Source organism: Dipteris shenzhenensis, chromosome 9, assembly GCF_047967505.1.
Source record: "Dipteris shenzhenensis isolate YYH24624 ecotype China chromosome 9, Dip_SZ_1.0, whole genome shotgun sequence".
Classification (NCBI taxonomy): Eukaryota; Viridiplantae; Streptophyta; class Polypodiopsida; order Gleicheniales; family Dipteridaceae; genus Dipteris; species Dipteris shenzhenensis.
Window position 1 is genome coordinate 49287149 of NC_141604.1, and position 26382 is coordinate 49313530.

General features: G+C 49.1%; 1 protein-coding gene across 2 annotated transcripts in view; it reads left to right on the forward strand.

Moving 5' to 3' along the window:
• The window catches only part of LOC147898775 (uncharacterized), an 87502-nt gene that overhangs the window by 46165 nt on the left and 14955 nt on the right, over positions 1-26382 (forward strand). For both annotated transcript variants that reach the window (XM_087379430.1, XM_087379431.1), the window contains 4 exons: positions 1829-1880; positions 13640-13691; positions 13810-13926; positions 14037-15029. In XM_087379430.1, coding sequence (XP_087235556.1) covers positions 1829-1880; positions 13640-13691; positions 13810-13926; positions 14037-15029 — 1214 coding nt within the window. The remainder of the gene's footprint in view (positions 1-1828; positions 1881-13639; positions 13692-13809; positions 13927-14036; positions 15030-26382) is intronic.

The following is a 26382-nucleotide window of genomic DNA, read 5'->3' on the forward strand; positions in this document are numbered from 1 at the left end:
CCAGCATCTCCTAGACTTTGTTGCCCACAGTTGGCATGCTCATAGAGTGGTGCTAGTCTAGGAATAAGGAAAGGGAAGAACAGTGGATAGGAATGGTCTATGAGATATATGTTTTTGAGCTATCTCCTTGGTTTATGTATAGAACTTGTAAAAGCACGTGTTAACGCTTTAGAATGTGATAACAAGCTTCTCACATGATGGCGTTGGCATATACAAAATCACGGCCTAGGGGAGGCTCTTTTGGCAAAAAGCATTATATTTACAAAATCTGTCACATAGTTTGTGATTTGCAACCTGAACCCTTTTAAGCTAATGCCCTTTTTGATGCTGCCAGTGTTCGGAGATATTCAAGGTTCATGCTGTTCTTTCTTCATTAGAAGGATTGTGCAGCATCTTTCCCAGCCGGCAGACTAGTCTAACAGTGAGCAGCTGAGCTATAACTAAATGAGAGTCGTCTTTCAAGTATGTGTGGCCACTAGACTACCAGTAAACTCCCAACCACATGTCTGTACCTCGGGGCAAGGAAAAGTTGGAAGTTGATCCATTTGAAAGTGAATGACCATACCTTCATAAATACATTGGGTGTTAGCCTTTGGACAACCTTGGGGCTGTGATGTCATTGCTTCCCAGGAAACAAAAAGTCAGCGCTAGGAAATAATGTAGAGGCTGGTAATGCCTTTCCACATTGTGAATGAGCTATTGGAAGGTTGAAGGTTTATGCATTGCCTCCACATGGTAGAATGAGCGGCCAAAGGTGGTGCAACTATTACTTCCAGTTGTTCTAATAAATCGTGCATGCAGGATTGGAGTCATCAAGGAGGGATTATATTAAACATGGCTCATAACCATTTAAGTGTTGGATTTTCGTGTGAATGAGGAACACTTTCTATGCTGTGAAAAGCACATACATACAGGAGGATCCATTGTATGATTCCCAACCTTATACCAGAAAACTTGCACAATTTGTTCAGATCTTGGAAGCTACTTACAAAAAGTAATACATGTCAGGATAAAAGGTTCAACAATTTCTGATATACTTAGTTTCTTTCCGTCTTTTTTGTGTTTTCTTTGATGGACTGGAGAGAGTAATATATTTGAGGAGTCCATGTTGTATATATTGGTATTCTAAATTCACTTAATTTTGTGCTTTTCGGAGATCCAGTAAGTGCCTTGTAATGACGTCTGAACGTTTTTATTAGATTTGAGCGCTCTCTCTCTCTCTCTCTCCCTCATTGTACTTTACCCTGGTCGGATGATGAGGATCATGTTGGTATCCCCTCACAAGGATGATATCACATCACTGATGATGATGATATGACCATGTACTTCCTAGGACTTAGCTTTCAGCACGGGTGATTATGCTCATTTAGTGCTCATTGTATCAAGTTTCTATCAGTCTCATAGACCCATCGGTCTTTCGTAGACTTTTATAAACTCTCTCTCTCTCTCTCTCTCTCTTTCTCTCTCTCTCTCTCTCTCTCTCTCTCTCTCCCCCCTTTCAGCCTTTTTGTTGTCATCTTTCCCAAGCTATAGAGCTCTGGTGACTCGTTTCTCTTGTGGCTACCCTCTTATAATCATCTGCGTCTGTTTTGAGATTTGACCATAAAGTGAGAAGAATGCTGAATGTTTTTACTGATTTTGTGCGAATGAGGAATAATGCACATTGTTTATGTGATTCTGCTAATCAATGATCACATGAGTGATGATTTTGAGGACTATCTGGCAGCCCCCGTCATTTGATAAGATGAGTTTACTGTATTGGTTGATTTAAGCACCATGTTTTCTTCATTCAAGTGCGTTGACAAGCCAATTTCATGAATCTATGCAGATGATGAGTTAATCGAGGGGCCATCACGAGTCTCCCTCCGTTGTCCTATAAGGTATTTAAAAAAAAGCCTTCGAGATAGATTCTTCATAGACCAGCCCCCCCTCCCCCCCCCCCCGCCCCGCCTGGGTAATGGGATTGTTGATGCTTGTAAACTGTAAAGTCTTACTAATCTATGGCAACTTGGTTTGTTTGATGTTTGAAATTCAAGCATAACTCATTATATATTTATGGTTGCGTGTCTTGATGTCTATAGGATTGCTACTTGTGTCAAGAAGGCAAGGCTGTCACTAACTTCAAGTTTGCTTTTGTGTTTCATCTGTCTTTGAACGCTATGTGGGATTTTATTCTTTATCAAGGTCAAATCTTTGCTGATTGTGGCTGCAGCTGAATCTTAAGGACATAGGCTCTTGCATGCATAAAATGATCTGACATTGGATCACTTTTCTACATAGTGATGCTGTAAATGGTACCGAACTGAAGAGCCTGAGAGGTGCCTGTATTTCAGAGGTTGTAGGCAGCTTGTCCTTCTAAAATATCTGCTCCAGATGTAAGAAAACAGCAGCAGCATTGTCAAAACCACCTCCAGATGAGTTAATCTCCTCCCACAGCCCTAGTCGACCTGTTTTCTTGCAGCTGCCACTTTCAGCCTGCAGTTCGCAGCTAGACGCCTACAAAGGAGCATTCCATGAGCTGCCCTACAGCTAGGCAACCTGTTCCGGACAGGAGCAAGGAAAATGTGAAGCTCTTGTGAACTGATGTTGCAAGAATGAAAGTACAACGAGCCCTACGTTAGCTTAAACTAGGGTTAAAACCCACACAAACCTAAACTTAACAACCAACTACGTTTAGGGGGAAAGACCTTAGAAGGAGCCCTAGCTGTGATCACTGAACTGAAGAAGATGAATGCATGGGATTCATAGAAGATGACTGACTGGATGTGTGAAGTCCTGTAAAAGAGAACTCACATAAAACACTTGCACGTGTGATCAATAAGTATGTGCATAATATAATCATCAGCTGAAAAATAAGGAATATAGTAATTATGTCCATGGAAAATGTATAGCCATGTTACACATCTTCATTGCGCGCATCACTTTGAATGTGCATGAGGTATTGAGAATGCATGTAACGTTTGTGTACTAGTTCAATTTAGGCATGACAATTTTCAGTTTGCATGTATCACTTTTGAATGTGCATGAGGCCATTGAGAATGCATGTAACCTTTGTTTATTAGTTCACTTTAGGCATAACAATTTTCACTCTATGATTGCTTTTGCACTCAATTTTCGGTGGCATGCAAGCCACTTGTGTAGTAGATCTATTCATGAGTCTACACATGGCATGCGTCGTTGGATTCATGTTAAGGTGTCCAGAAGTCTCTAGTTAACCCATGTCTGGGTTATACACATGGGGGCCACATTCCCTTGCTGGTTTTCATTAGCTATAAGCAGATTTTGTCCACTTTTTCTCCCGCTGCGGCTGTTCTCAAGCCTCTTCTTTCAATTTTGACCTGTTTGCTGCCTGAATTGCTCATCAAGGTTTTGGTTCTTCACTAGCTCTTGTGCTTCCCTTGAGGTGCTTGAATTCATACACTTACCAGTGCGCCTTCTTCTCTTTTCATTGCGGAGGACCCATTGCTGCTCCCCACGCAATCTGCTCCAGGGCTCCTAGCCCCTGTGACCTATGCCAAGGCTTGGGCCAGGGCTTCAAGCCCCCCCACGACCTGTGATAGAGCCCAAGGCTCCTTGTGAGCTTTAGTAGCCTGCGCCCATGAATCTACACATGGCATGCATCGTTGGATTCACGTCAAGGTGTCCAGAAGTCTCTAGTTAACCCATGTCTGGGTTATACACATGGGGGCCACATTTCCTTGCTGGTTTTCATTAGCTATAAGCAGATTTTGTCCACTTTTTCTCCCACTGCGGCTGTTCTCAGGCCTCTTCTTTCAATTTTGACCTGTTTGCTGCCTGAATTGCTCATCAAGGTTTTGGTTCTTCACTAGCCCTTGTGCTTCCCTTGAAGTGCTTGAATTCATACACTTACCAGTGCGCCTTCTTCTCTTTTCATTGCGGAGGACCCATTGCTGCTCCCCACGCAATCTGCTCCAGGGCTCCTAGCCCCTGTGACCTATGCCAAGGCTTGGGCCAGGGCTTCAAGCCCCCCCACGGCCTGTGATAGAGCCCAAGGCTCCTCGTGAGCTTTAGTAGCCTGCGCCAGGGGCTCCAGGTCCCGCCCCCCCCCCCCCCCCCTCCCCCGACTGCTTCTTGGCTGCTCAAGGGTTGCTATGGGCAGCCCTTAGGTTGTGGACAAACCCACAGGGACCAAGCAAGAAGGACCTGCAAGAAAAGAGCATAAAAATCAGCATGCTCACTTATCAAATCTGCATTTCGAAATTTCCAGAGAAGGAGACATTTGGGATGCTATCTTTTCTTTAATTCTATCTTTCTGGAATATGCAATAAACAGTGAACAGTGAACAGTAAACGCATTGTTGGACCATGACAACACGGAGGTATGTAAAAGCTCTCGAAAGTGCAATGACAGTCTACATGGCAGGTTCACCACCCAAGAATACTTCTGAGGTCTTGACTCACCTTAGTAAAATTTGTATGGCTTTGATTGAGAAAGTAGATAGCCTTGAGACCACCAATGTCGCACTGATGGCAGAAAAAGCACACATTGACGAAACATTGAATGAAATCAAGAAACAAGGAGGACGTATGCAAGAGGAATGAAGGAGAAAAGCAAGAAAGATGAATGGGAGAAGGAGAAAGAACATGGGAAGCTGAAAAGGCCAGCCTCAATGACAAAATGCAAGCCATGGGGACAGAATTACAGCAGCTGAGGGACAAAGGGACACCGTAAGGGACGTGCAAGGCAATGGAAGAGTTGAACTCTGAGAATGAGAACCTCAAGAAGGAGATGGCATGCTTACAGACTACCATACAAGGGAAGCATGCTGAGTTCACACAGCAAATCACTAAAGGGAATGCAGATATGCTAGAATGGAAGAATGTGGTTAAGAAGGGTGCAACAGCCCCCAAGAAAGAGATCATCTCTGAAGCTCTGGAGGAAGAGAAAAGAAGGAACAACAAGGCTTTAAATGTCTTAGTCAGAGGCTTGACAGTTGGAGACACCCCCATGTTAGATGCCAAGATTTTGTTTACCAAAATGGGAGTCAACCTCACATGCGAGACAGCATGGAGGGTTGGTAAAGTTGAGGCCCCAACAAGACCCCTTGTAATGGAACTCTGAACAACTGTGGACAGGTCTACCCTCATGAGCATGAGAGCAACCTTGACGGGGACCAGAATATACTTGGATGATGACCTCACACTGCTGCAGCAGGAAGATCGGAGAGAGGGAATGGTTTGGGTTATGGCAGCAAGAGATGCAAGTAAATGGGCTGCTTACAGGGCATAGTGACCAGAAAACGCGTTTCGAGGCACCGAAATGCGAAGAAACGTTCTACGAAACGGGTGAAACGGCGTGTCTAGGGCGAAACGTCTGGGCACAGAACAGGCGATTTTTGCTTGTTTTTTTGCGCCAAACCTACTCAGTTTTTCTGCCGCAGCTCGTTGCTTGCCTCCATAGCTGAGATATGTGTGTCATAGCTGAGATATGTGTGTATCTGAGGTATGTGTGCATTTAACATATGTATATATAATAATATATTTTATACAAAATACATATATATAGGCGTTTCTAAACGAAATGCCTGTTAAATTCTAGAAAAGTTTCTTGCAACACTGCTATAGGGATGGAAAAGTGATAATCAGAGAGAGAGCAGACAGGGGAGAAAGGGAAGGAAGAGAAGAAGGAGAAATAGACAGCACATGACAGTGTCAGACCCAGGAGAAGAGAGCACAAGGAGTTTCGAAAATGGCAGTTTGGAACTGCAATGGCACCCTCTGGTCTAATCCAAGAGGTTTCTTGGAGACATACATTGATAGGGACATAGTTTTCTAAACCGAGACACACGAGAGTCCAGAGAGAGGGCTGCCCACCGTGACAGGATACACATGGGAGTCTGCCCATAGGAGCGAACTGAGGGATAGTGGAGTATGAGGCTCTGGGGGTGTACCTACTTTTGATGGGAGTAGTACATGATCTGATCATATACAATTGTCTTTAGAGATGGCCATCATCCGGTGGACTCACTTGTTTCCCACAGGGGGGGGGGGGGGGGGGGGGGGGCAAGCACAGTGGACTACCTGATGGGCTCCCTTGCCTCCGCATCTCATATTCACGACTTTGTAGTATTCCCTCCCCCACTTGGTGCTGATCACTCATGCCTCACATTTTGTATTTCCACTACCAGGCCAGCCACACAGAGAGTCTTTCATGCACCCACTCGGACCCATTTGACCGGACCCTCGATCTTGTTTACGTGAGTCACTTGGTTCGAGAGCTTCCAACCCCACATGGAGCGGAGGTAGATCTTGCTTAGGTTTTAGGCACTTTGGCTTCAGTGGTACACGAGGCTGCCATCATATCTTTCCCTACGACTCAACCCACACATGCCCCGGTTGAGAAGATGCCTCAGAACCCCTGGTACGATGATGAATGTAAAGAGATGAGAGCTCACCTCACACGCGAGCAGGCCCTGGGACACCTGACCTCATCTAAGGCGCATCACATCTCACGTTGGATGACATGATGTAAGAAGTGGAATTTTGTCACTCGCAGGATTGATGAGGTGGTCAAATCCTTTCGAGGGGGAGACCCGATTATCGACTGGGGACTCCTACTAGAGGGGAAACGCCCATTCCCATCACGGACCCAGAGATTTGGCACAGATATGCATGCTCCTTATACGACATCCCAGGTTAGATGCCACAAGATATGTCCTCTATGCCCAGACTCACTACTTGTCACTTGTTCGCTACGTCGAACGTGAGGAATGCCCTCCTTTGTGTGCATAACCGGAGAGCACCAGATCACGAGGGGCTACGTATAGAGCACTTCCCACATGGACAGGAGGTCTTGGCTCCGGTTCTAGCGCATCTGTTCAACCATGCAATATGTCACAGTTTCCCACCTACTTGGAGCACTACCACCATCGTACTGATACATAAGGGGGGGACCCCATGGATATTGGGAACTACTGCACTCTCATGATTGGCCACACTTCGGCTAAGATTTATGGATCGGTACTGGCGAGGGCGATAAGTAGCCATACAGAGGGCCATGGAGAGCAGGCTCTTGGGCAGATAGGCTTTCGGAGACAACACTCCACATTGGACCACATTTTCACCCTTAGAGCCGTCATCGAGGAGGCGAAGTCGAGGCACCTGAAGGTCTACACTTGCTTCGTGGACTTTCGGAAGGCTTTTGACACAATCCCTCGCTCTCACCTGATTAGGCGACTACAGGAGTTGCATCTCCCAGAGGTCATGATTGAGGGAGTGATGAGTTTATATGAGTCCATCATAGGTTGAGTCCACGCTCTTGGGGGCCTATCAGAGTGGGTTGAGAGCACCATAGGGGTGAAATAGGGATGCCCCCTTTCACCGACTCTCTTCCGGTTATACATTGATGAGATTACATCCTTTGTTGATCGCCTAGGAGGAGAGGGCTCCCTACTGGCTGATTTGATGGTACAGATACTACTATATGTAGATGACATAGTCCTCATTTCGTCCTCAACCTAGGGATTGCAAAAACGAGGCCTTGGAGATGTTTTGCAGAGAGAGGGAGGAACCTGACAGTCAACCTCGGGAAAACCAAGGTTATGATCTTTAACACATCCCAAGCAGTGCTTCCTCGACATCGACGTCGACATAGTTTCACTTAACGAGGCGAGCTAGTGGAGAGAGTACAGTCCTACACGTACCTAGGGGAAGTATTCATGGGACCAGTCTTCAGCATGACCCATGCCGCCAAAGCATGACTAGCAGAGAGAGGCTTTAATACAATATGGTATGCGCGGGTGTCCACCGTATCCAGATGGATAGGCTCCGTCCCTTCTAGAACAGCGTGGATGCACCACCAAAGCTCATTCCACATGATGAGATTAACCGTATCATATGGTTAGACCTTCTCCATCTCCACACATCTCGGGCTTGGGGGGGGGGGATCAGGAGCTCCCCACCAAGATCCAGTTCTATCATGACCACTTTTTTGAGGATATCGGAGCATGGTCTCATCATTAGGCCCCAATACCTCGAGGATAGGAAAGTCTCACACGCCTTGCAGATTGCTATCGGACAAATACGAGTCTCGTCCCACTAGTTGTGGATTGAGGCAGGGAGAGCGGCCAGCATACCTAGAGAGCAGCGGGTCTGTAGACTATGCACGATGGGGGAGGTCGAGACAGAGGAGTATTTTCTATGTGTCTGTCCAGCCTACTGTCACCAGGCTGTAAATATTCCAAAGTCAAAGCATAAGTTGACCATTTATTGATCATAATTAATGAGTTCTTCCTTTATTTAATTATGTTCAAAGAGTTACCTTTATTTGGTCAAAGTCTTGACTCCGGTCAAAGATACTTAACTCGGTTAGGAAGATCTGGCTTCGGCCAAGATGGTTAACCACGGTTAACCAAGCAATCAAAGTGTTGACTTCGGTCAAAGAGTGTTGACTTTGGTCAACGAGACTTGGCTTACGCCAAGAGGGTTAACCTCGTTAACCAAGGTGCGCCAACTTCGGTTGGAGAGACTTGGCCATAAATAAGGCACTCTGAATGATGGTCAAGCCCCTTAATTACGACCAAGCGGGTTGACTTTGGTCGACCAAGAATGGTGTTCTATGTTTTGTTCACATGTTTGCTTGGTGGGGATGCCCACACTGACTAGGATTAGTCCAGAGTTAATTATTTGCATGTGAAGCGCTAACAATTAATGGGTGCCATGGTTACACACTTTATTTAATTTTGCAGGTATAAGAAAGGTTCTAGACTTGGGCATTGCGGAGCCTCACGAGCTTTGAAGGAACGCAAGGGCTCCGAGATGAAGGTTCAGAGAGGCATCCTGCTTAGACGTCGACGTGGCCGATCCGACATGTGGCAGACAAGGAACTCGCTGACGTGGCATGCAAGCCTGAGGGGTGACAATACATGTGGCAGCCAGCTCAGATGCTGATGTGGCACACGTGTGGACAACGTGACCTAATAGTGACACGTGGCAGGATTTGCAGATGTTGACATGGAGGACAAATGGTTAGTTCAACTCCAATTAGTGACTCTGAGTAGAGGTCCAGCTAGTTGGCCCAACCAAACCAGACTAGTTAGTGGAACTAGGTCCGACCAACTAACACTGGGTGTAGTTAACCAGACTATACCTGGCTAACCAGACCATAGTGGGTGAAGGCCCCCAACGAGACCAGAGCAGAACTAGTCTGGTCAGTTTGACCATACAGCTACCATCCTGACACAGACTAGAACCAGCTAGTCTGGTTAGTGTAACCAGCCGGTTACTCCTTCAGTTTTACTATCCAAAAAAAGAAAGAAAAAGACAATTGCAGTGGTTCAGAGTGGGAAAAGTTCCTACCATTGGTAGAGTTCGCTTACAGTAATACAGTTCACAGCTCTACAGGGAAAGCCCCTTTTGAGGTCATCTATAGCCTAGGTGGAGCAAGTCTCTTCTGTTCTGTTGTCCTTGCTTTGATGGCACATTCGTAGGGTCCTGTATATGCATCAGACCAACCATACCTGTATCCTTGGAGTCAGACCGACCCTTTACTTCCTGAGATGAGTCTTCTTAGAGACCTTCTTGAAAGGAGCAATATGCAAACCAGCATCCCTAAATTTCTGATTATAGGTCTCTACTGTGTGCCCTGCATTCATATGCAAACTCTCCTAGGTGAGAAGGACATGGTCTCTGAATTGCTTAGGCATAAACTATTTGTAGAAAGCTTTCTTAAAGCTTTTCCAATCTTTTGGAGCTGAGCCATCCATGGTTTGTGCACTCTACTATGCACTAGCTGTCCTGGTCAATTGCAAGCTAACCATGTGCAACTTGGATGATTCAAAGAAGTTCTCAGAGCTAAAAGCTGCGTCGAATTGCCTAATGAACTGCATGGCCTTTCTTGTGCAGCCCCACTGGCCATCATACATGACAAACTTCACCAATTTTCCTCCTTCCTTGAACTCTCGAGCTTAGAAGCCTTTGTTGCAGCTTGCTTCTACTTCTCCATCACCTTCTTCCCAGCTCTGGAGCGCTCAGAGGAAGAACTAGAACTAGAAGAAGAGGAGCTTGAAGTAGTAGATGAACTGGAGGAGGAAGAAAACTTTTTATTGTTCTTCTTCTTCTTCCTTTTCTTGCTCTCCTGATGGAATTTCTTACTCTTTTTAGAGGCATGCAAGAAAGGGATGGACTGGGTGATCTTTTTCTGCCTTCTGGGCTACTCCAGAAGAGGCCTTCTCCTGCTTTTACTCTCCACCACGGGAATTCTCCAATCTACGAAAGAGAGGATGCCTTCTAGCCTAGGCAAGCTGTGCAAGCAACTCCTTGTAGGAGTCCTCATTATCAAATTGCCTGCTCCCTTCAGCCTCTGCAATCCCCTCATGGGGTGAGTTAGCATGGCCCTATGACTCGTGAGGCCATCACCACCTGGACTGAGGTTTGCTAGCCCTCACACAAAGGAGATGATAGGATTAAAAAAAGTAATCCACACATTCTTTCCTGGTCAGCTTGAAAATCCCCTTACGAGAGGTATAACAGGTCTGCAACTGTGTCTTGGCAGTTTTCCCTTATGTCAGTTATTTGCTTTCTGCTTAAGGCATAACCCCCAGGTTTTTCATTGGCATTAAATCACTCAGATATGGCTTTAAAAAAAATAAACAACTATACAATTATTATTGTTTGTCACCCGGCAAGGCGCAAATGAGAAGCCGCCTAGTGGCAAATGAACTCTGCAATGAATTGACAAATCCGCCCCCCGCGCCCCCCCAACCAACTGCCTGGGATTGCACATGCAATCTTAGAGTAAATTCACAGCTCATCCTTCAGCTGGTCTCCAACCGGCAATATTAAGTGCCTGTTGCAAAGCCTTGCTAGAGATTCCTTGTGTGGAGTTGGAAGAAATCTAGCAATAAAATAAAGACACGTTGAAACCCGTGGGGTCCATGCACTTGTGTGTGACGTATGGTCGCACGCAAGGCTTCCAAGCTTGCAAGGCTATGCACAATTCTGTGCCAAGTGTAATCGGCTCGTGAGCGATGGCTAATGGACGGCGCATGCACTTCAAGCGTGTCGTGCGGCACCAACTTCTTCACAGGCAATTGCCGCATTGTGCACAAATGCCCTTTAAATGCAGGTCGTTAGCACCCATGTTTTTCCCATCGAGCGATCTGAGAACGCTCATCCGTGCCACAGGTAATTCTCCATTTCCCCTACTCTTGCACAGGTGACGAATCGCCAGCATTGATTCTTGATTAGAATTGCAAGAATTTGTGAGGCGTCGATGGAGCACTGCCCGTCACACAAAGCACCCACACATGCATGGCATAGTGCATCGGAGCACATTTCAAGTGCTTGATCCTGCCTCTGGAATCATTGCGAGAATAGGCAACAAGACCATGCTCTCATACCAATACAAAAACAAACGAAGTCCAATGCAAAAAGCGATGAGCTCCTTCTCGATCGACAATTTACGATGCAGCCCAAATTCATCACATTTACAGTTAGCAATTCATGCTCACGATCACACGCTAGGGCCTAGAACCAAATGAATTGACCCCCCCCTGAAGGTATCTTATTGATTGATGAAAAGTCTGAATTATAAAGCTTTGTAGCTCGTGGCTGGTCGCGCTAGAATCCACAGACAAGAAAAATTACAAGGAAGTGAAAGAGTGAGCTTCCCAACGTAGGAATTGCCATGTGTCATATTCTGAGCTACCTACTAGTTACATGCCAATGACCATGCCACTGTGGAACCTTCCAAGCCCTTGGTCACATGCTAAGGCAAGCTCCCCTCATAGGCCCTTAAAAATAGGGCAAATATTGATTGTTATCTCTTGCATGCAAATAGAAATATCTAGACTAGTCCTAGTCTCTGTGGGCATCCCCACCAAGCAAATTGATACACCCAAAATAAAAGTACTCTGGTTGATTGAGGTCAACCCTCTTTGATTGTAGTTAAGAACCTTGACCGAGGTCAAAATACTTAACCCTAGTCAAATCTCTCTGATTGTGGTCAGCACAAATGCTCTCGTTGGAAGCTAACCCTCCTTGATCGAAACCAAAACTCCTTGACCAAAGTCAAGCCTCATTGAACAGAGTCAATGCTTTGACCAAATAAAATAACTCTTTGACCACAGAAAAATAAATTAAGAACTCCTTAACTATGGTCAAATAAAGGTTCAACTTTGTATCTTACTTGAAGTATTTACAACTTGGTGACAGTCTGCCTGCCATTGCCTGGTTTGCCAGCGTCTCTGCTGCCCTAGAACTGCACTCAAAGTCTCCACCCTAAGCCGGCCATTCCTTGTCAAAGTCCTTTTCCATTACGTCTGAGTCTCGTTTGCACCATACTCTACTGTACGTGCCCCTGATTCGAGATTGTTTCAGCTAGTTTCTTGCTTCTGCTCCAACAATTTCCTTGCCACAGCTTTACATGGTGAGATGAGAATCTGACAGTCCGGATAAGTGGGCTTTGCACGCCCCCCCCTCCCCCACCCCCCGTGCAACAAAAAAAAAAAAAGACACGTTGTCTGAGTGAGCTCTCCTAGGACTCTTGTATTTCCTCTCATGGCTCGGGATATGCAAAAGGACAAAGGCAAAGTGGAGAAGCCCAAAAACAAAGATGAGAAAGAAAAGGAAAAGGGCAAAATTGTGGTTCGAGACAACATCAAGGACCAATTAAACTCGAGGTACACGTGTAACGGGAACAAGGCATATAGTAGTTCTACATATTGGGATGGCTCCACCTTTGCCCACTCATCCCATTGACGACTCCTTGGGAGCTGCAGCCACTCAGACAGCCCCTCTTGATCCGTCCTAGTCTCCGAGCCTATCCCCTCTCCCACCCACATAGTGTCTCCTCTCCCCTCCTAGGCCATATCACATCCCCACCCAGATATCCATCCCATTCCAAACCATGACTGGTTTATCTCCAGCCCATACGTCGCCCGCTACCTCCATGTTGTATGCGTATCCCCCTCAACAGTCCATGGTTCATCTGGACATCTTGCAGCACATGAGTTGTAGAGAGATTGAGCAGTAGATGCACCACATGAGTGGTTAAGAGATTGAGCTTAGCCTGTACCATTTGGAACTAAATGGCACCTTATGGTCAGGCCAAGAAACGTCCAGGAATTATACACAGGATGAGACATTGTTTTCTATACAGAGACTCATCAAAGATTCTAGTGCCCGCTATCAGTAGTTTGTGGATACACATGTTTGTCATCCCATCTATAAGTATTTGCGCCATCCCACCTCTATTTGCTTCTTATGCCATTTGTGATTGGAGGCACCTTCACATCTGAAGGTATCCACAGCCTTTACCTAGTGTGCGCTTGTGGAAGAGTGCATTGACCAGTGCCCTTGAGGGTCTTAACTAGCATGACCTTTGTCTTGTCCACATTTCAGCTTTTTTGCATAAAAATGTTGCAGCCATTGCACTGGTCATCCTCTTCTTGTTTGCAAAACATGTGTTTGAACATTCAGTGGACTGAAATTGAATGAAATTGGTCGAATGCTTTTCTGGGCTTTTTAACCTTTTTAATCACGAGCTTAACCTGATATGTATGCAAAAAAGGTTTTCTGCACTATGTATCCAACTTTATGTTTGGCTTTTGGATTTATGGTCATAGCTTTTCTACCTTCTTTGAGAATTTTCACCTTTTTCTTTTGTTTGTTGCTGCTAGCCATAAACGAATTACATCCCCTGTGAAAGGATCGGTATGCAAGCATCATCAGGTAGATTATTTGAGTATTTAATGTGTTGCAAGCATACATGCATTTTTAAGCCTTCTGTTTGCATGAAATGTGTTGGTGCTTGTTTGAAGCCTCAGTTTTTTTACTGTTTTCCCCTCAGTGCTTTGACTATTATACTTTCATGGAGATCAACTCTAGACGTCCAGCATGGCGATGCCCATATTGCAATAGACATGTCAGCTTCCCTGATCTGCGTCTCGACCTGCAAATGCTAAAGGTAAATTATCTTGCTCTTTCTTCCTTATTAAATTGGTATGGGAATGATGAGTAAGATAATTGAAGTGGTTGGTTTTGCTGTATAAGAGCCTTCATGGTGATTTTCATTAGATCCTAAAGGAGGCTCAAGACGATGCCATTGATGTGATGGTTTCTGAAGATGGTACCTGGGAAATTCTCACCTGTGAAGAAGGAATAATAGGAAATATTGAAGCCCCCCAGATGTACAGAAAAAAGGATCACAATTCGCGCCAGTGTTCTGGGGAAAGCTCTCCAGAAGAGGGAGAAATCCGTTCTGAGAAGTTCAGCTCAAACATGATTGATTTGTCAGATGATGAAGGGCAGGAGCGGGCTAGCAATAGAGCACACAGTGATGGATTTGAAACTTTAAGTTCAGTCATGAGATCTGGTTACGGAGATATGGAAGACAGAAAGCCTGACTTACAGGAAATAAATGTAAGTACATCAGATCCTCTGACAGCTCTGCAGGTTGACTCATTGGCCTGTGTTACTACAGCAGGGATGCCAACTTCAACTATGGGTCTCGAAACATCAGGCTTATTTTCTTCATTCGGGTCCCTCCCCTCTAATATCTTAAATAGTTCTAACCCACCACTTCGAATAAGTCACTCAGAAGCTAGTCGGGAGGAAACTATACTTGATGTACTGGGATCACCATCTCTTGTTACTCTTGCCAACAACGATTTCAGTACATTTCATGCAATTCCAGCACTACCAGTTGAAGGAGCTGAATTTGGTGCAGTCATGTTAGCAGAGGGTGTTTCCGACAGGCAATCAAACAGGGAGACAAACAGATCACCTATAGCCATTCAGGCTTTGCCTGCCCAAACTTCAATCCTAAACCCAAACTTCCGTTCACGGCCACGCACGAGTTCTCAGCCGAATTCCCCTGCACAACCAAGCAGTTCCTCCCATCCAAGCACCACGTCAAGCAGTCAATTTATGGCAAATCAAAGGTCCCCTCAAATTCAGCTCCCCAGTTTTATTCATGAGGGTCAGCTTTTATTGAATGCGGGGTATCAGCAAGCTTCCCACGATCCCCTTTCAACCCTGGAGACGTCCCACACAAATCAAATCCAACAGGTGCCAAATGGTCAAATAAGTTTTAGTGAGTTTTGTTTTTTACTGTATATTTGTGTGAAATTTTTTGGTGGAGGCCAGAAAGAGACATTCTGGTCAGAGACAACAATATAAGCATGTGTGATAAATTCAGGGTGCACAAGGAAGAATAGCACGTAATTATAAAGGTCACACGGAGAATTGTATTGCATTATTTAGATAAACAACTAAAATTTTCTCGAAAGACTGCCAAAGATGTAGATTGCATTGGTCATTAATGAAAACATAATTCAAAGTGTATTTTCTTAATGTCTACCTCTTGCTCTATGGAATTGGCTTGTTTGTAATCATCCCTTTTAATTAAGATTTTGCCCTGCATTGGCATTGCTGCTGATTCAGTGTTGCATGCAAGGCCAATCAACAGGTGCCTGAACTGCTGACTTAAGCCATATGCCATTCCCTGTATCGCCACCTGGCTGCCTCGTGGGGACCTTTTCTCAATACCCGAAATTGGCTACCAGATTCTAAAGATAGAACCATACGTATTCTTTGTATTAATTTTCATACTATACTTGTGGGGCTATGAAGGTACCACAAAAGCTCTCATGTGCAGCCTCCACCTTACACATAGGACTAAGATCTTTGTTTTTTGCATGATCCATGATAAGTGAGGTTCATGCCTTCAACAGTCCCTCTTGAACTGAATTCTTGGAAGTCAACCCACCCTCACTGACATCAACAGGCAGGCCAACAATTGCCCCCATTTGTTGCTCACCATCGTGGGAATTTTGTGGCCTTTTGACTAAACTGCACCTTTCGGGGACCAGCCCACCATCAAAACTGTTGTGAAGTTTCCCATTATTGCTTTAATAGATGCATCTGTGAAGCCTCTCGTACTCTCTAAAAGCAAAAGGGGAAAGATTGCTTTGCATAACATTGTGGAATATTGCTTTACTTTATAGATTTGAAAGAACAGAACCGAACTGTATAATCTTGCTTGAGAATAGATGAATACGTGATTAAGGGGCCAAGATGCAAATGAAGGCGTGGGTGCTTCTTTTGGAGATGCAAGAAAGGGTCCTGCTTCAAACATGGCAGTTTGTGCCCAACTTGGTATGGGAAAGGTGGCTCCATTGGAATGGTGGGCTGCATGGGGACTTGAGTTCGTGCAGTGACAAGTGGGAACATGGGTCATGCATGGCCCTTCACATGCCCCCATAGGCTGCCATGTGTCATGTGCCACCTCATGGGCTGCCATGTCTCCCGTGCCACACGTCATGGCTGCCACATCAGCATGCCACGTATCCCAGGCTGAAATTGTGGACTACGTTTTATCTTAACTAACCTTATTTGTGTGACTAATAAATTCAGTTCAGATAATTGATACTAGTTCGATTTTACTATATTTTTGACCCTTAGGTTTTTGGTATGTAGCTCTATACAAAGAGCTAGCCTAGGGGTAGTTTGAGTTTGGTGCCTTCTCACATAACCGATTAGGCCTATTTTGTTTGTCGTCTTGTTCTATGAAACAGCCCTACAAGTTAGTCACCACCAACCTAGGGGTTCTAGGATCTTCTCTATCTACATGCTGGCGTGCAAGCTCAACAATCGCTAGTATACAAAAACAAGGACGCATATGGTGTAGGCTAGTGCATCACCACGCAACCATAGATTCCTAGGATCACCCGCAAGGGGAGGTCAGGCAATCCGGAGCTAGTTGTTATTGCATGGTATGGGATGCATATTCTTATCTTGACCATAGTCCATCCCAAGTAAGACTATGCTCTTGGTTTTCCAACCAGCCCATTTCTAGAGAACCCAGCACACTACCTACGGCATCTTGGAAGCAGGGGTTAAAACCTTGATAGAGGGCTACACATTCAACGAATGCCTCGCTACATGAATACATAGAAGACACCTGAAGGCGATGACGTCTGCCTCTTGACGGTCGTCAGAGAACGTGATGTCTGCCGATTCCATATGGCATGCAGGTGCAGATGATGTTGTGCCATATGGCAGCTAGGGTGGCAGTTGGGGGAACCGTGTGGCCTTCGGAGTCCCATTAGAAAAGTGCAGCGGGGGCAACCCAAATGTTCCAACTAGTAATGTTGGACACCCTCTCCCATAGGCTATCCTTTGGTGAGGGTATCCGTTATTGTCGGGAGGAGGCATCGCATCATGTGCCGCAATCCGTGAGACCTGTTGCCCCTGAATTCCATACGTTGGAGAGGCCGGGTCAATGGAGAAGGTAGGTCCCCCTTCGTCAGCCAAGCACCATCCCCCAAGTCAAGTCATGCTGCATCCTTTGCGTCTTGGCAACAATCCGAAGGGACTCCAACCATATCCTCTGTGCTGCGCGGCAGCTCGAAAGATAGTGAGGAATCATCTCTAGGTCTCTGTTCATGTAGAGGTGGCATTGACCATCTACACGCATCTACTCCAATCATTGACCAATGGGCAAGGCGTTGTGAGCCACCATCTAGAAGCAAGAAATCTTCCACGGGTTGTGGCTGGTCCATAGGTGTGACCAAAATCTTCCACGGTATTCGGCTAGTCCATAGACGTGACCAAAATTTGGAAACTACCTCCGGAAGAACTTGCTACTCCCTCCAATGCCACTCTCTGGAGGTAGTCCAGGCTGCCAGTGCAACAGTATGAGCAGCCAGCACAAGGCCTTGGTTTGGGTACTTCTACTCCTCAAAATAATAATGTGCAGTCCATAAATGTGGCTCAACCACCTCAGCCATATTTGAGGCAGCAACCTGAATATTTTGGTACAGATTCTATCTTTGATGCGATGTTGATTTCACCGCCAATTGGGCATAGAAAGCAAGCCATGTATGACAATGTGGGAATGCAGCCAGGCATGCAAGCCACAGCATATGCTCCCATGCCTAATGTTCAGCCAAGCATGGCTCTCCCTAGTGAAGGGAATGCTGCAAATATACAGCCATCTTTGGGACAGCCAATATCAAAGGTATATAAAGAATTTAAGGATGGTGGTTCTCATGTCAAGTTTGATACATATAATGGAGTACAGGACAGGTACAAAGCCCTCATATTCCTTCAACAGTTTGATGCTGCATTTCTTGGGGGTTTGTTTACAGAAGCATCCAAGATGAGGAAGGTTGCCACATTTTTGAAAGGCAATGCACTTAAGTGGTACACCAACCTTATGCTTCATGGAGATGCACCTGCTACTTGGCTGGAATTTAAGCAAATGTTCTCTTCTACTTGGCTTACTCCAACTTTTGAAGTTGAAGTACTTTCACAATGGCATGACTTGTCATACAAACTTTGCAAGAATCTTGATGATTACACCAAGAGGTTTTGGGATGTTTTGCTGCCATTGAGCTCTTACAGGCATGTTTCTTTGAAAGAGCAAATAGAGAGGTATTGTTGTGGATTGCCTAGTGAGCTATGTGATTATTGCATCAAAACCAAGGTGGGTTCTATGACTCAATTAATTGAGAATGCAAGGACAGCATATGCATGGATGCAGGAGAAGAATTTGGGCTTTATGGACAGCAAGAAAGAAGACAACAAACGGGCTGCCAAACACGAGGATAAGGACATCAAATCTGAAAATAAAAATTATGGCAAACGACCGTTTCAAAAGGGAGGGAAAGCCCAATTCAAAGCTGGTCAAAGGCGTGGACAGCCTAATAAACAGCCCCGTACAAAGTTATCTGATGAAGAGAAAAAGTCACTCATGGAGCAAAACAAATGTTTTATATGCAAAGGAGAGGGACACCACTCTTATGATTGCCCATTCAAGACTTTTGGTTTGACTAATGCACCTGCCACTTTCAATAGAATGATGGACAGAATTTTTAGAGCACACAGAAAGTTTGTGGGCACTTTCTTCGATGACATCATTATGTTCTCTAAAAATGAGCAGGAGCACAGGAAACACCTCACTTTTGTGTTTCAAGAGTTGAAAAGACACAAGCTATTAATAAATACCAAGAAAAGTGAGTTCTTTATGCATGAGATTCATTTTCTCGGTCATATAGTGTCAAAGGATGGAGTCAAGATGGATCCTGCAAAAGTTGAGGCCATAAGGAGTTGGCCAATTTTGAAAAATCTGCATGCAGTCAGAAGCTTCCCTGGGTTGTGTTCATACTATCGGAGGTTTATAAAGTACTTTGCAGAAATTGCTTCTCCCTAGCATGCTTTTTTTTTTGCCGAAAAAACAGTGCTAATTATATTACTTCGAGAACAAGATACAAAAGGTCAGCTTGTAGCTGACGGGCTGCGTTCACAAATCGGACACAGCCCTAAAAGGTAACAAGATAAATCATACTCTCACGGAGGGATAAGACGAGTGTGAATGAACAGCCATCGGGGTGGTGAGTAGTGCCACCGAAGGCCGTGCGAAGTCTGCTCAAAGAAGAGGCCCTGTGTGTCCCAAGCCCGGAGGAAGCGTCTCCGCTTCTCCTGACCGGCCCGGGAATCTCCCTGAATCTAGTCCCACTGGCCTCTGAGGGTATGAATAATCTCGCTCCAAATCTCCGTCATGATCTGGGCAGTCGATAAGGAGGTGCCACCGAGGATCTGCGCGCAGCGCGAGGTCCAGATGTGCCACCCTGCAATGCTGCTAATAATCTCCCAGACTGGCTGTCTCTCCCGAACTCCTGTATCAGCCTCTGCTAGGTGCTGCGGGATACCCTCGAGCGGCTCCCATGTCCCCTATGTAATAAGGAAAGTGGGGTCCTGCTGGCATGCCTCGAATAAGTGATGAAGACCAGGTGCGGTGCTGCACCAACAGAACGCGCCCCAAGTGATCAATCCTAGCTCTGGTGCTGCGCGAGTAAGAATCCCGAAGGTCCACCTCCACACTTCCTGGGCGCGAGTGCATCTCCACAGGCAGTGTTTTGGTGACTCCTCATCCTCATGGCAAATCTGGCAGCATCCGTCCTGGCCTATCTGCCGCAACCAACTCCCCACTGGAAGACCTTTGTGGGCAAGAAGCCACAGGAAGTATGAGATCTTCCACGGCCGCCAGCTCTCCCATAAGGCCTTCCAGAATGCCTGCAAAAAGAAGAAATTCCCTGTGCATACCAGTTGGGCCGCTGGGTGGGGGGGCGGCTCTGCATCCTCCCAAGAACTCGCCTGCCCAGAGTCGTGCTGTAGGCGAAGAAGGAAGTCGGCCCCTGTCCTGTCACAATCTCTGGCCACCACCACTCTCCTGGGTCCCAATCAAGCTTTGACAAGGCCCGCCCCTCCCAGAGCCAGAGACGCCAAAGCTGCATCTGGTCCTGCTCGATGCTAGGATCGGTACGCCAGACCTTCCCCAAAAGGCCTACGACCCGAACCCTCTGCCATGGGAGTAGGGGGTCGATGAGCGCATCCTCTCTCCCGAGTCGTCCATCCCCAACAACCGCGAAGAAGGAGATAGAGGAGTCATCCATACGTCCTGCGATCACCAGTGGGATGCCACGGGGGGTGAACTGTCCCAGCCAGCGGGCGTCACCAGGCATGAGGGCCTGAGGCTCAGGTGGAACCAACCATTCAGCTGGGATCGCGCCGTCGATCTCCGTGCGTCTCGCCTGGGCTCCACGTGCACCTCCAGCTGCGTCTGCAAGATCAGCCGTCTCCAGATGTCTGTACGTATCCCTCCAAACTCGAAGGGACCGGGCTGGCTCCCTCATCCAGCCATCCCACTTGATATGTGATCTCTCCCCCAACTGAAGGCCCTCGGCATCTCTGACCTGACCGTTCCAGATAAGCGGCTGGCGATCGATCTCCTCCTGACAGCTAGGAGGGGACTGAATGAGACTGAGGCGGAGCCGCCTCCAAACCATGAGGAGGCTACGAGCGAGTGGGAAACGGGGCTGAGTGAGCGGGGCGGAAGTGAAGATCCACCTGAGGGACGGTAGCCACTCTCCACCTCGACGCGGGACACAAGAACCGGCTCCCTGCTGGAATAACATCTTCCACGTCTGCCCCCCCGGGGTCAAACCGCGGATGACAAGCTTGCCTAACAAGGCCTGACTCTGAAGCTCTGGATCGATGACCCCCAGGCCACCCTCAGCCTGCGGAAGAATGACTGTCTGCCAAGCAACCCTGGCTCTGGTATCTCTGAGACCATCCTCCCCGGACCAAAGGAAGTTCCGAACCAGTCTCCTGAGCTGTGCCACGCTGGATCTCGAGAAACACCAGCAGGAAGCCACATACCAAGCCGTGGCTAGGAGGACCTGGTTAACTACCAGGGCACGACCTGCAAGGGAAAGCTTAGCAGTGCTCCAGAAAGCCAGCTTCCGTCGGATGGAGTCTAGCACCGGGAGAAACTGCTGAGCTGGCGTGATGTCTAGGCCAACCTGAAAACCAAGGTATCTAGCTGTCTGTCCCCGTGGAATCCATCTGAAACCCAAAAACCTCCCCCACTGAGAACACGCCCCAGGGTCTGTGAGAAAACCAACTGATTTGTTCCAATTGATTTTCGCACCAGCGGCCGAGCAGAAGACCTCCAGGGCCATCCGCACCCTCTCTAGCATCCTCTCATCGTCCTGGACATACAGGGCTGTTTCATCTGCGTACTCCGAGTCCAAAAGCTCCGTGTCCTCCCGGAGTGGGAGGCGAACACCCCTGATCCCTGTAGACCTCGCCCGAAGGTAGTAAGTCATAGCCTCGGCGAAGAAGAGAAACAGGTAAGGAGCAAGGGGGCAGCCCTGACGCACTGATCTCTCCAAGCTAAAGTGCTCACCCATCCTGCCTCCAATGATGACCCTGCTAGAAGCTGTCCTGTACAAAGCTGAGATACCCTGAATCCAACCTGCTGGGAAACCTAGCCGCTCCAGAGTCCCCTCCAAAAAGGACCAGTCCACTCGATCGTAGGCCTTCTCAAAGTCGAGAAGTAGAATGGCAAGGTGTGATCCGCTGTGCTGAGCCCACTCCGCCGCCTCTGAGAAGGTGAAGACGTTATCCAGGATACTGCGATCCTGGACAAAGCCTGTCTGAGTGTCATGGATGAGGTCTGGGAGTAGAGGCCGAACTCTGGCGCTGATCATCTTGGCGAGGATTTTGTAGGCAGTGGTAAGGAGAGTGATCGGGCGCCGCTGACGGATCTCCTGTCTATCTCCTCCCTTCGGGATGAGGCAAATCAGTCCCGAGGAAAGGCTCTCTGGCATCTGACCGCTGCTGAAAATCCTCTGCAGAACTGCAAGGAGGGGCTGATGGATCTGGTCCCAGAAGGAGGTGAAGAATGCCCGGGATAGCCCATCCTCACCTGGGCATTTCTGTCCGTCGATGGCCATCAAGGCCTCCAACATCTTGTCCATGGTGAACGGTGCCAACAACGTCGCCTGCATGCTAGGCTGGACCAGGGATGGAATGTGCCTCCACACCTCCTCACGGTCACGTCGAGTACGAGGGGCAAGCAGCTCCTGCTGGAAGAGGGTCCTGTAGAAGTCAGTGGCCAACCCCAAGACCTCCCCCGGATCCGTAACGATGTGACGATCCGCTGTCCTGAGACTCCGAAGCTGATCACCTGCAGCTTTCTGGCCATGCGTCCTGAAGAACTCCCTGCACATCCGGTCACCCTTCCGGGCCCAGAAGGAGAGAGAGGCGTGATAGGAAAACTCTGAGCGACGCTGGAGTGTCTCCTCCAGAAGGGCTTTGGCTCGAAGGGCCTGGATCCGAAGCTCCTCCGAGCCCGGGGAAGTCTGCTGGAGTCGCTGAATGGAGGCGAGGTCCCTCCGAAGAGCTCTCTCTCTTCCCCACCAATCCTGTCGAACCTGTAGGGCTGCGAGCTGGCAGATCTGGCTGGACTCCTGCAAAGCCTGCGCCACCGAGCCAACCAGATCCATGCACTCGCCCCAGTCTCTGTCCCAAAGACTGCAAATACTGCTGCGCACATCCTCCCTCGAGAAAATGGAGTCAGGAATCCGGCATGAGCGGGGGGGAAGGGACTGAGCTGCCGAATCTAATGATAAGAACACAGGCGCATGGTCGGACAGTGTCGTCCCTGGAACTATACCCGCCTGACCGCCTCTGTCGATGGCCCAATCACTAACATCTATCCAGCCTCTCCAGGAGTCTGCCTCCTTCCCTGCGGAAGCCCCACGAAAAGTCCAAGCTCCCGTGCCAACGTCGGAAGGACGGGTCTCGCCAACTGTCCCTTCCTCTTGTTGCAAAGATAAAAGAGTCCCAAGCTGACTGCTCTGCCTGAGACATACCTGTAAACTCCGGTCCTCTGCCCTGCTGGTCCTCCAAGGTCTCCAGATTGTTGAAGTCACCTCCAACAATCCAGGAATCCATGTCTGGGAGAATCCCTGTAAGTGTCCTCCAGAAGGTGGCTCTACAACGGAGATCTGTGGGAGCATAAATGTTGAGGACTCCAACTCTGGATCCCTCCAGTTCCAGGCCTACCCAAAGGGCACGGCCTAGAATAAGCGTGCCATGACCGAAAACTCCCTGGGCTAGCTGCTCACCCACGGAGGTACAAACACCACCACTCCTCCCCAGTGCGCCGATCGAGGGCTCCCAATAAGTGTGAGAACGTCCAGGGAGAATCTTCCCGCATCTTCGGGAGTGAGCCGCAGAAAGCTTGTGCTCCTGGAGCAGAAGTACATCCAAACGACCTATCACTGCTGGCTGAAGTTCCTGTCTCAAAATGAGCTTCCTAGGACCACGGGTTCCAGAAGAGTGAAACCCGTTCACATTCCAGGAAACGAGGTGTAGGCTCATGGTGAGGGCTGGGAGGCTGCGAACAGCTGTCTGCTCGCGGTCGAAGTCGAAGAAGAAGCTGACATCTCGGAGTGGAGACGTTGACGCTTATGGGAAGGTTTGGAGGGGGAGGCGGGGTCATCCTGCCTGTCCTTCAACACCTTCAGCAAAGGCGAGAGGCCTTTGGTACCATGAACGAAAGCTTTCTTGAGCCAGCTCGAGATCTCTGAGGTGGTCATACCGTAGAAAGCGCGGAGTTTCTGAGGGGTCCAGGCTCTGACATTTTGGGGGAGGGGCCAAGACAGGGGGGGCCTGAGGATCACAATCAGTCTGAAGCGTTTGGCAGCGCAACGCCACCGCAGGCGCACGTCACCCTCGGACCACTGAGTCTCGAGAAGCTGCCCACCGGACGGGCCCCAAACCTGAGCATGTGTCTGCTCCCTGAGAGCCTCCCATACCGAGTCGTCTGTCCAGGTCTCGGTGCCGTCGCTAAGGAACGTGAAAGCAAAGCTAGGGCCATCCCTGGGGGCCAAGGCGGCTATCTTCCCATCCGCCCCTTTGCGGAGCAGGAAGATACTGATGTCGAGGCAAGCAGGGAAAGTCCCGAGGTCGGCCACATCCAAGTAGTCCCAGGGGCCAGATCTGTAAAAGTCGCGGGGGAGCTCTCTCTCCTGAAGCTGAGGCCCGTCGGAGTCTGCTACTGAGGGGCTAGCGGACAGAGAAGCCTGCTCCGGTGAAGGTGTAGACTCAGGGTGTCCTGCCAGCGGAGGGGGAGGGGGAGGAGGCTGGGGAAAAGGCAACACAGACTCCTCAGGGGCGACTAGTGGAGGAGGAGGAGGAGGGGGATCGGGGGCTGCCCTCGGCTGAGGAATCGTCGGTGCAACTAGATCTGCGGGAGAGCTAAAAGAGGCCGGGGGGGGGGGAGGGATGGGGATGCATCTGGAACTGGGGCTGAGAAGGAGGGGGAGAAGACTGAGGAGGACGAGGGGGGGGCTGAAGCTGCGGGTCGGGAGAAGTGGGGTGCAGATGGGGGATGGCCTGGGGCTGAATGGGAAGAGGCTGGGGAGAGGAGGAGAGGGGGACCTGAGTCTGTGGAGGGCGGGCTACCGTCGAAGAAGATGCTCTCCCAGGTCCCTGGGGCGGCTGCCTGTCAGGTCTCTGAGGTGCAACTGCAGGTTGGGTAACCTCAGCCTCTTTGCCTTTATCAGAAATCTTCTTGTTCTTTCCCTTTTTCCTTCTAACCTCAGTCCAGCCGCCAGCTAACTCTGGTCCGGCTGCCTCTGCTCCTCCTGGCGTGGCTGCCCGGAGGGGGGGGGAGGGGGCGGAGAGGGGGGGCGGGGGGGGTCGAGAAGAGCTGGCGAAGCGTGGACAAACAGCCGCCAGGTGCCCGAAGCCGTGACACCTCAAACACTGCCCTGGCTGTCCGGTGACTACCATGCTCTGGGTGATGCTGCCGGCATCTGTCACGATCTCGATCACTGTCGGGAGAGTCGCAGGATCCGCCACAGCCACACGGACTCGGGGGGCTCCTGCTGTAGTCACCGCATCGGCGAAAGTATCGTGCATAACCCAGCCAAAGTGGGAGCCCAGGTCCCTGACAATCGGCCGTAGCTCAGCAGCAGCAAGACCTGGAAAAACTAGCGTCACTGGATGACGAGGTATACGAAACCGAGCATCAAAATCCGCCGCGCTAAATCCGCGGTACCACGGGACTATCATGACAATCTTTCCATCCACAGTCGTGGGGGAGCCAGCAATCAGGTTGCTCGCCGCTTTCGCATTGGAGAGTTTGAGCCAGAAGATGCCCCTTCCCATAAGGGCCACCTCCTCAATATGGCCGTCCTCTAGCATGAGGGTGGACTGGAGCCAGTCCCTGATGGCTGATCTGGAGGGGGAATGTCCAATGACTCTGCCATAAGTAGAGGTAAGGGCAAAGTCATTGGCAACCTCCTGAACCCGAGATGATTGTTGCTCTGTCAGGATGACGCGGTAGGCATCTGGAGAGGGAGGGTCCGTCTGGGCCTCCAGTTCCGGGCAAGGGGCCGCCATACTGCCAAGACAAACTGCGAGGCTTCCGATGAGGAAAAGGCTGCCACCCAAAAAGGGAGGGGGGTAGATGCGGGAGGGTGGAGCCTGGGTGTGGCGGGAAGGATGGAGGGCGGGGGGCGGAGGAAGCGGGATGGGGGGGCAGGAAGCGGAGATGGCGCGGGATGGAGGAGTGGGGGCTGGGATCGGGGGCGGTGGAGAAGAGGCGGGGACGGAAGCGGGGGCGGGGGAGAGGCGGAGTGGGGCGAGAGGTGGACGGGGGGCGGGGGGAAGGGTGAAAAAAAAAAAAAAAAGAAGCGAAGGGACGGGGGAGGCGAAAAAAAAAAAAAAAAGCGGAAGGGGGGGCGGTGAGGCGAAAGGGGGCGAGGGCGGGGTGGGCGGAGCGGGAGGCGGGGGGGGGTGTGAGTGGAGCGGAAGCGGGGAGGGATGGAGCGGAGGGGCAAGGGGGAGAGACGGAACGGGGGGGGGTGTGCGTGGCGAGGGGGGGCGGAGCGAGGCGGGGAGGGGGAGGCGGGGTGAGCGTGGAGGGGGGGTGAGCGTGGAGGGGGTGAGCGTAGACGGAGCGGGGAGGGGGGGTGAGCGTGGACGGAGCGGGGAGGGGGGGTGAGCGTGGACGGAGCGGGGAGGGGGGGGGTGAGCGTGGAGGGGGGGTGAGCGGGGA